Source organism: Tupaia chinensis, unplaced genomic scaffold (assembly GCF_000334495.1).
Source record: "Tupaia chinensis unplaced genomic scaffold, TupChi_1.0 Scaffold000609_1, whole genome shotgun sequence".
NCBI classification, from domain to species: domain Eukaryota; kingdom Metazoa; phylum Chordata; class Mammalia; order Scandentia; family Tupaiidae; genus Tupaia; species Tupaia belangeri.
In genome coordinates this window covers 1247555-1257839 of record NW_006160128.1, presented here as the reverse complement: position 1 = coordinate 1257839, position 10285 = coordinate 1247555, and the positions used below count along the sequence as shown (strand labels likewise).

At 50.2% G+C, this 10285-nt stretch overlaps 1 protein-coding gene across 4 annotated transcripts in view; it reads right to left on the bottom strand.

Moving 5' to 3' along the window:
• Nucleotides 1-3562: 3562 nt before the first annotated feature.
• The window catches only part of ACTN1 (actinin alpha 1), a 105571-nt gene continuing 98848 nt past the window's right edge, over nucleotides 3563-10285 (bottom strand). For 2 of the 4 annotated variants that reach the window (XM_006158760.3, XM_027775859.1), the window contains exons 19-23: nucleotides 9320-9466; nucleotides 8313-8393; nucleotides 7764-7829; nucleotides 6663-6821; nucleotides 3563-4500 (exon numbers count right to left, since the gene is read on the bottom strand). In XM_006158760.3, the coding sequence (XP_006158822.1) occupies nucleotides 4342-4500; nucleotides 6663-6821; nucleotides 7764-7829; nucleotides 8313-8393; nucleotides 9320-9466 (612 nt within the window). In that variant the 3' untranslated portion in view covers nucleotides 3563-4341. The remainder of the gene's footprint in view (nucleotides 4501-6662; nucleotides 6822-7763; nucleotides 7830-8312; nucleotides 8394-9319; nucleotides 9467-10285) is intronic. The other 2 variants (XM_006158761.3, XM_006158762.3) reach the window with 2 other exon arrangements.

The window sequence follows — 10285 nt, the reverse complement described above, 5'->3', positions numbered from 1 at the left end:
TTCCCTGGCAAGGGTAAAGCGCCCCAAGGCAAAAACCTCTTTTAAAAAAATTAAAACTTAAGAAAACAGATGATCTAACTCACTACTACTTCAGCGACGCTTAGCAGTTTTGTACCCATCACGACAACCTGTTGATCAATTACTTGGACAGGTAAGACAACCCGGTATATACTAGTTTTATGGCTTTACTCTGAAATCTGTAATTGAAACTACATGTGTGACTTTAATTTTGGAGGTGGAAGGGAATTGACTATTTAAAAGCATCAGACTACTCAAAGGAACTTGATTGACCAGGTTCATAATAGTTCCAACTGCTTTGTGCTTTACAAGACTGCTGCTTAGATTTGAATCTGAGCTGGGAGTTTGACATCCTAGAGAGAATTATTAAAACTTGTAAATATGGCTTAAAATGTTTAAAGGAATTTAATAAGTTTGTAAATGGAATTGTTTTGGTCAATTTAATCTGTCAAATGTACAAATGATAAAAGGACCAAGAATGCTTTTATTTTTTACAGGAAAAAATTATCAGTATCATGTGTATTATGACATTAAAAACTTAAGAGCTGGGACCAGCGGTTAGCATAATGGCTATGTTGCTGGACTCCCTCATAGTCGACCGCAGTTCAAGCCCCGGACCCAGTGGCTTAAACTCACGCCGGGCGCATGTGCGTGCCGGGCGCATGTGCGTGCGTGCCCGCCCAAGAGCCCGAGAGGAGAATGGAGAAGGGATTGTGGCGTGGCCCTCTCCCCCGGGGGGTGATTTCTCGCTTTCTGTCTCTATGTCTCTCTCTGTCTGGCGAGCACATGCGCCCTATAGCAAAAACCTCTCCAAAAAAACCAAAAATAATAACTTAAAAGCTTAGAAACTTTTTTACCCCTTTAACAGACTAAAGATTAATTTATGGAATAACTTGGACACACTTCTGTTCAAGTAAGTTAACATTTTTTAAAAGGCTCTGGGGCCAGCTGGTGACGTGGTGCTGAAGGCAGCCGGATCCCACACAACCAAGTGCATGGTAGAATTACTAGATCTGGTGGCTTGAATAACATGCCAGGTATGTATCTGCGTGTGCCCAAAATCCCAAGAGGAGAATGGAGAAGGGATTACAGTCTGGCAATCCCTTCCTGGGGGTACTTTCTCACCTTTTCTCTCTCTCTCTGTGTCTTTCTCAGGTGAGCACATGCACCCTATAGCAAAAATGTTTTTTAAAAAAGTAAGTTCTGGGGGCCTACAGGTGGTGTGGTAAATAAGGCGCCGGACTCATGGCTGACCACGGTTCAAGTCCTGAATTTGGTGGCTTCTTTTCTCTCTTTCTCACATTCCCTCTCTCTCTTTCTGTTGCTCTGTGGTCAAACTGAAAAAATAATAATGATGATGAATAAAAGTAAAATAATTTTTTTAAAAAGTAAGCTCTAATAAGGATACTAATTGGTCTTAACTCTGGAAACTCAGACAGTAAAGTGCTTGCACCTAGGTTTAGAACATTTTCGAGCTGGAATGATTTCTTCCTCTCCCAAACTCCCATACCACTCTGTCCTTGGTGAGACTTGCATGTAAATAGCTGAAACAACTATGTTGGCATCTTTGAAGATGACTTTGACCCTCTAGAAAGCAAGTTTCCTCCACAGATTCAGCCACAGCAGACCCACACTGAGCATTTACTGAACTTCTACCAGACAACAGTAAAATCTATAGACGAGTTTCCCAAAGCAAAAGCCTGCTCCCTGCCCCACACCCTCTCCTTAGCAGCCCTCCTATACAGAGCTACAGGGTATTTTGGAAATTCACTGAACTAATCCCTAAGCAGGAGGGCCTCACACTTAATACTCATTTCTAGTCACACCAGTAAATTCTGATTTGGTCTTAATCCCCTTAATTGAGGGAACATATCCCGGTAAGGATTCTCCTGCTTTTAAGAAATCGCTCAACTGAGTGAATCCTTTAAAACTTAAAGTAAGACTGATCATGGGTAACATTTATATGTATTCATGTTCTATGAGCTCCCTATCACCCCACCAACTTTATGATAGCATACTACCCCCACTTAATAGAGGACCTGCGGTGCCCATTTTGGAAAAGTCAGTCAACAGACCCAACTCCTTGTAATCACCGCCATTATGTTTGGTTTCTGAAATTGCCAGATGGCACGTGTGCTCCCCAGGGGAGAAAGAGAGATAGAGAAACACTCCCCCTGGGACAGCAATCCTGTCCCCATCCAGTTGGGATTTTGGGTACACATGCATACACTCCTGGCATCTTCCTTCAGCTGCTTGGGGGATCTGATTCCCTCAACCACTAGGCTACAGGTCTGGCTGCCATACCAAACTATTTTGACTCCCAAACACAGCCCTAAGTTGAATGTAAGCAACATATCATTTTCAATTACTAAATTACATGCCTGTAACCCACAGCACTGTTAATGACAGTCTTCAGTGCTCTGCATTTTGAGTCTCGGGGAGACAAGTAAGGGGGTACACACAAATCCTTAGGGGTCCTGTTAAAATGCAGATTCTATTTTCCTATTCTGGGGCAGAGCCTGAGAGTCTGCTTTCCAACCAGCTCCAGGATACTGGATAGTGGCCATCTGTGGGACATTTGAATAGCAAAGGGAGAAATGACTTGCTGAGGCCACTCAAGCCACTCCCTGAAGCAAAATAAAAGGAGTGAAGGCAAGAGACATCAGAGTTGTCTGATGCCAGAGAATACAAGTGAAGGTGGTCCTTATCATCAAAAAACCCCTTAGGAACCAGCAGGTGGTGTGGTAGCTGAGGCACTGAATACTCTCAGATGGCTGATCCTGGTTCGAGTCCTGGGCCTGGTGGCTTGCTTTCTCACTTTCCCTCTCTCTCTCTCTCACTCACTTACTGTCCATCTCTGGTCAAATTAAAATAAGTAAAGTTAAATAAAAAAAAATTTTTTTTGGAGAGGTTTTTGTTACAGGGCACGTGCGCTCACCAGAAAGAGAGATAGAAAGCGAGAAATCACCCCCCAGGGGGGATGACCATGCTGCAATCCCTTCTCCTCCATTCTTCTCTTGGGATCTTGGGCACACATGCACACATGCCCGGCCTGAGTTTAAGCCAACGGGTGCGGGACTCGAACCACAGTCGACTACATGGGAGTCCAGCGACATAGCTATTATGCTAACTGCTGGTCCCAAATAAAAATAATTCTTAAAAAAACCAACATACTAAGGTTGGGTATGGGTGCCCCACACCATCCTTTTTTTTTTTTTAAGAGGTTTTTGCCCTAGGGTGTGTGCACTTGGGGGGGGGGTGTTTAAGGGGGAGAGTCAGAGACAGTAAGAAGGAAAGTGAGAAATCACTCCCCAGAGGGGATGGCCACTCCACAATCCTTTCTCCTCCATTCTCCTCCTGGGATCCCAGGCACACACGCACATGCCCCCAGCATGATTTTGAAGCCACTGGGTCCAGGACTAAATGCTGTTGGCTATGTGGGAGTTACAACGATGCAACTACTACGCCATCTGCTGGTCCCCCCACAACATCCTTGATCCCACACACGATTCTGGAAAACAGAGTGCAAGGAGCAAGCAGAGAGTTGTCATGGAAGCGTGGTTGTTTTAATATGGTCTGTGCCAAGCGACATCGAAGTTGTCCATAGTCTCCAGTTTCATCCTATTGTTTAATAGGCAACCTTCAAAACTTCTTGAAAAAGTGTGCACTGGTAGAAGTTAGTCACACCTCTAAGGTGAATTAAAAATGAGAAGCCACATAAATTCTCTTCCTTAAAAAACAGCCATTTCAAAAGATTTTCTTTAATATCATAAAATATTTTCATGGACAAGTGAGCTAGCAAACACACATGCACCAATGTGCCTTCTGACAAGAACACCCCCTACCCCCACTCCCACACCAAGACCGACGTGAGACTGGAGAAATGAATACAGCAGATGGAACACACAGAAGAAAAAGTCAGTAAAAAGGATAGAATAGAACTTTGTGCTTGGTTATTTTCCTATGTCACAACAAAACAAAACATTTTGGTGCAAATAATTAATTATTCCTCTTTTCCATTTAAGTCTGGTGGAGAAAAAAATACTTTTTCTATAATAAAATATGTAGTTTTTTGGTTTTTTTTTTTTTTTTTTACTTTTTTAAACGTAACTTTTCTTTTTTTTCTTTTTTGCAGAAAATAATTTTGTAAACTGTCACTTCGGGGGCAGGGAAGCTCGATGCCACTTGGGCCCCAGCTCGCCCCGCAGGAGGCTGAGAGCTGAAACCAAACCCGGGCAGGAGATGGGGACAGCGGCGGCGCAGGGCAGGGCTCGCACGGCGTACGGGGGCGACGGCGACAGCGGCAGGGCAGGGCCGGGCGGGTTAGAGGTCACTCTCGCCGTACAGCGCTGTGGAGAAGGACATGTAGTCCAGAGCACCGGGCACGGCGTCAGGGCCGGTGTAGGGGGCCATTCTCGCGATGCAGTACTCAGCCTGGTCGGGCGGCAGCTCCCGGCGCAGCTCGTCCACCGTGATGTAGTTCTGCGGAGAGAGCGGGGTCAGGGAGGCCACAAAGCCCAGCGGCCGTAAAGCAGCATGTACAGTCGTGAAACCCACCGGCCGTAAACCTCCTTGTGCCCGTCGGCACTTGGAGCAAGGCCCTTTGCCTTCCTCCTGGAGCACATGGTCCCCATCTTAAAATGGTTCCATTTTTCACCTTTACCGGAAGTAACCCCATTCTAAGTTGAGGAGCATCTGAACTTCGAGATGAGTGGGGTCCTCAAAAAGTTCGTGTAAAATGCATACTAGGAAAAGCTGCATGGATTTCAGTTTTGGGGTTTTTTTACAAGAATAAACTCATACCTTAATTCCATTTTTTATTAACTCTTTGAAGTCCCCTTGTATGTGTGCGTATACATAAGTACACACCCACACCTGCCTGTGTGTGTATATGTTTATGTATATTAAAGGTACTTCAAAATCAATTCATGTTTTCCACTTCAATACCTTCCAAACTATTGGGTCATTGGGAAACTCATGACATATTTTTCTGTTTTTCTATGCAAAAATGCACCATGACTTTTCCGATGAAACAGTAATTCAGTGCTCCTTACACCTATAACTTTCTCAGGTGTCACACTCATCTGCAGTAACCACATGCTGGAGCAAGAGATGCAGGTACTCTGGTGGAACCTATAGATTCCTGGAGGACCCCACACTCACTCAATTTGGCTCTCTGGAAGCCTCAGCCAGAGTCTAATTATAAAGAGCCCTAAAGGTTGGGCATCGCTGCTACAGATAGCAGCCAAAATGTGGTATGGCTACTTTAACCACATAAGCAAAAATGTGGGCCTTGACCTACCCAAGCAGCTCCCGGCCTGGGTCTCTGCTTTCCCATGATAGGTCTGCTTAGAAGCTGCTTCCTTTAGGAGAACTAAAGGTCCAGGAGAGCTCACTCGGGGAGTCTGGCCCACGAGGTAGCTCCTAGCCCATGCCCGACCTCTGCTAGAGTCCCTTCTGCTAGGAGTCAGTGTGGGGGAGGGTGGCATTGCCCTCAGGGCACTCAAATAGTCAGGGGACCAGGCCCCTTTCTGGGCCTCCTCTACATTAGTTACTTCAACTAGATGGTTTCTGAAGTGTCTATTATTTCCATTTCACAGATGAGAAATCTGAGGCCCAGAGAGGCTAGTGACATACCCAGGGTCACACAGCCAGCATGCTGTGGGCTGGCACTTGAATTTGGGTAGTCTGGCTCCGGAATCTGTGAAGTCCCCATCACACTATATTTTCCAGTGCCAGAAAGTGCATAGCACTTCCTCCTAGCACTGTAGTCAGGGTGTCCATGAACTCAAAGTTTTAAGGGCTGTGTTATAGGTTCAGTCTTTAATCCCTTATAGGTCGTGGTATCTCAGAAATCATACTCCCTCTTGGCTTTTACTTTACATGACTGAAATTTTTCTGTTCTGAAGGGAGGATGGTATAAGGATTTTACAGAAAGGAAACCAGGCACCCAGGTCACCTTACCCCTGGCCCTCCCAATTCCTTTGGATGCTCTGTGATCTTTTCTGTAATATTAGAGGGATCTGAGGCTCCTACAGATCCCTTTAGTCCCTAGGCTAGAGATGGTTGTGGATCTGTGTGATATTCAGGTCCACCAATGACCAGCAGAGACCCAGACTGGGCCTCTAGCCCCTATGGAGACAGCAGCTCTGCTTCTCTCCTGCTGTTTGCTGGCAGGCGGGGCACAGCAGGTAACTTGGGATTTGGAAACCCAAGCAGACCCCTGCTCACAGTGGAAAAAGGAGAGATGTGCTCCTCTCCTGCTCCCTTCCTAAATCCCATGCTGGTTCCCAGGATGACATGAGGAGTAAGCGTCAGGGGTTCTCAGGCAGACTGCCTCTCAGCTATCCCATCTTCTAATCACACCCCAACCCACTCCACTGCCCACCACTGTCCATCATTTAACCACAAGTGTGAAGTCCCTCACAGACAGGCAGTCCCCTTCCACCAACTAAGGTGTCCCACTCCCTGAGCTGAGTTCGAGGGGTCACAGATGTAGGGAGAGGTAGACAAGCAGGGAGAGGCCCAATGGAACCTGGAAAACAGCTGGTGAAGCTGCTTGTGTCCCAGCCCCCTCCCCTCCAGGTCAGAGTCCAGCCCGTGCCAGCCACCCCAGCACGGTGTCTATGCCACAGGAGACCCACCTTGTCCCCAGCCAGGATCTTGAAAGACGCCATGACCTGGTCTGCTGTATCTGTGTCAGCTGTCTCACGGGACATGAAGTCGATGAAAGCCTGGAACGTCACTACCCCCAGGCGGTTGGGGTCCACGATGCTCATGATCCGGGCAAATTCTGCCTCTCCCTGGAAGGAACAGCCAACCCCAGGCCTGTCAGCCTATAGCCTGCTGGGAATATCTCAGATGGACCTAAAGTCCTTGGGGGCTCAGAGTAGCCTATGGCTGGGAGAGAAAGTCACTATGGCTCCCTGACCTAACCTGGGTTGTCCTGAAGGTATAATGGGGATATAACGGCGACCAGTGGAGACCTAGCTCTGAGCTTCCCACCCTTTTCAGATGCCTGGGTTCAAGACCCCTTGGAGGTAAGAATAATAATAATGCTACTAATAATTACAGAGACAATAGCAATGATCACAATGGCTAACGCCTACACACCGTAACTGAATGCCACGCACTCCTTGAGGTACTGTTAATTTAATCATCACCACAAGTATCTAAGGTAAGTGTCTATTACAGCGGTCCTGCAGGGCCCCCCACCCTTCAGCTGGTCGTACGCTGGTGTTGGCAGAGGGGGTTCACTTCCAGGCTCTGCTTCTCACCCGTGCCCATGCCCCTTGATGGGCAACTGGTGGGCTTTGTATTTCACACCATGGCCCCAGGGTCACCTGACCACCAAGCTAAGCCCCATGCCCTGCTCAGAAAGCCTGCTCAAGGGAGGACACACTAGGGGTGGGGTCACTGGCACGATGGCAGGGTGGCAGCAGCAGGATTGACTAGAGCCATCCCTGGACAAACCCGGATGTCCAAGACCACCAGTCCTTCCTGCCGGCCTCGGACAGCCCAGCTGTTGGCAGCAGGGATACCGCCCAACTCCACAGTAAGTACCAAAGGGAAAATGGGCACAGACGCTGAGGTGAGCAGGCCAGGCCTTTGTCTGGGCCTGGCTTTCAGGGGGCAACTGCTCCAGAGACAGCCCTCCTGAGGACGTCCAGCCTGCCACTGCTGAGACAGGCCTCTGCAGCCAGGGCAGAGGGAGGCCTGGCAGGCGGAGGCGGGGTTTACGTTACCATGTTGTAACCCATGGAGATCAGGCAGGCGCGGAAATCATCCGTGTCCATCATGCCTGTCTTCTTCTGTGGGAGCCAGTGGCACCGAGACACAAAGAGGGTCAGAGAGACAGGAAGAGGAGGAGGAAGAAAGGGAGGAAGAGGAAGGGCCGGGCGGGGCCAAGAGGACAGTGGGAGGATGAGATTCATGTTTGGGGTCAGGAAGGGGAGAGGGACGTAGAAGGAGCAGATGCAAACACGCATCCGGGGAGAATGTCCAAAGAGAAGGAAGACAGCGGCGAGGTGCAGTCAGTCCACAGGATGGAGAGCAGAGAGGAGCGAGGATAGGCACAGAGCCGGTTCCCGTCAATGACAACAGAAGACAGAGGTAGAGTAAGGGGAGGAGGAATCCGGTGACAGGACAGGCAGGGATGGCAGGAGAGGACAAGCCCCACGGCCCATGGGAAAGGGGGGCGGGGAGGTCCAGACAGAGAGAAGAGAAAAAGGAAAAACGCGTTATTTCTCGCCCCGGCTGCCACCCCGAGCGTGCTCCATGCAGGAGGCGAGTACCTGGGGATCGTTGCCAATATCATAGCCCAAGCTGATGAGGCAGGCTTTGAACTCCTCGGGACCCAGAGTGCCGGAGTGATCCTGGGGCCGCCGTGTGCCAGGCAGCGAGCCATGCGGTGCCAGGGAGTGGAGGCCGTGAGGGTGGGGGTGGGCCATGCCCCAGGGAGGGGGCGTGTGTGGGGAGACATGGGGCAAGGCATGCGGGTGGAGAAGGTGGGGTGGAGGGGGAGGAGGGGAAATAAAAGTGCACACGGTTAGACACACGGACAAGGTTCCAGGCGGTGCCCTCTCCCCGGCACACGCAGCCCTGCTCCGAGAAGCAGGGCTGGAGGGGAGCATGATGAGCCACAAGGGTGAGAAGCTCCCCAGGGGTGCCCCAGCCCCCCTGGGTCCCCAAGGGCTTCACCCGCCCAGGTGCCTGGAGGGCAGTAAAGCAGGTATGTGGGGAGGGCAGCACCTAAGCCCATGCTCCTACTCCTGTGGCTTCCCCAAGCCCTGGAGCACTGGGTGGGGGCCCACACCTAACCCAGCCTGTCTGGGAGCCAAGGTGAGAACCTGGGACCTAGCAGATGTCCCTAAGGCCACCTGGATAGGAGTAAGGACATGAGGGAGGCCCTCCTTTGCTTTTCTGTCCCCAGAGGCAGAGGTGAGGGCAGTCCCCATAGCCAGGGCACAGCAGGTCTTTACTTGAGGGGTGAATCCTCACGGTAAGAGAGCAAGGGTCAGGGGTCAAAGGTCCTCTCTCTATCCACAGAATGAGCACCCTTTCCAGGAAGGTAGGAAGCTCAGGGGACACCAGGACAGGTGCCTCCTGGGACAGGCTTTTTCCAAGGCTGGCTTCACAGGGTTTGCTGAGTTGGGGTGATGGACAGCAGGTCCTCTCCCTCCTCCTAACTTGCTCCAAGCATCAGGCCTAGCATGGCAGTCCCTGCCCTGGGCTGTGCCCTCCAGGGCCCTGGGACAGGGGCTGGGGCTGCTCTGGGCAAGCGCAGGGGTGGGGCCCTCACCCGGTCAAAGTGGTTGAAGGAGGCCCGGAACTCATTCATCTGCTCCTGGCTGATGCCCTTGGCGTCTCGAGTCAGGATCTGGTTCTCCACCTCGTTGATGGTCCTGGCAATGGTGGTGAGCAGCTGCTCCCAGCCCACGCGAATGTGCTGGGGTGGCGGAGGGACTGTCAGCAAAGGGCCCGTAGGCCTGGGCTCTAGGTCGCCTCTGCCCACTCCTCCCTCAACCCCCAAAAAGGCCAAAGCAATCAAACCAGGCCTTCCATCTAGATTCAGTGTCACCAAAGGGGGGAAGATTGGGACAAAAACAACTACCAGGACAGAGGACCCCCAAAGATGGGGGCGCAAGGCGGTAACCTCTGCCTGGGACTGCAAAGAGACCAGGAATTGCTGTGGGGGTCGAGTCAGGAGGGAGGGTGGGTTTGGTGGTAGGAAAAACAAAAGGACAATACATTGGGCGAGTCCTTGAACTGCCAACCTCACAATCACATGCACGCACGTGTGTATTTCCACCGTAAAACAAGTAGTCATTTGGAAAACAGGTGCCCAAGCCAGTGTTGGGAGCCCGTCAGCATCAGAATCACCGGGGGACTTTAAAAAGTTAGATTCCTGGGCTGGGGCTGCAGCCTAGTGGTTAAGGGAGCCAAATCTCACATGGCTGATTATGGTTCAAATCCAGCCCCAGGGACTTGAAAAACACACCAGGCACATTTGCACGCACACCTAAAATCCTAGTGAGGTAGAGAAATGGAAAAGGGATTGCAGTGTGGCTGTACCCCATTACGGGGTGCTTTCTCCCTCTCCCCTTTTTGTTTTCTCCGGAAAGCACTGTGTATTCTGGCAAAAAAAAAAAAAGGTTTTTGATCTCCCCCAAGAACTAGTGAATCAAACTCTGGAGACAGGGTCTAGAAAAGTAAATTCTCAGGCACTGAAGACTGAAGATGAGTTTCAGGGGTGAAGAGGAGTGAG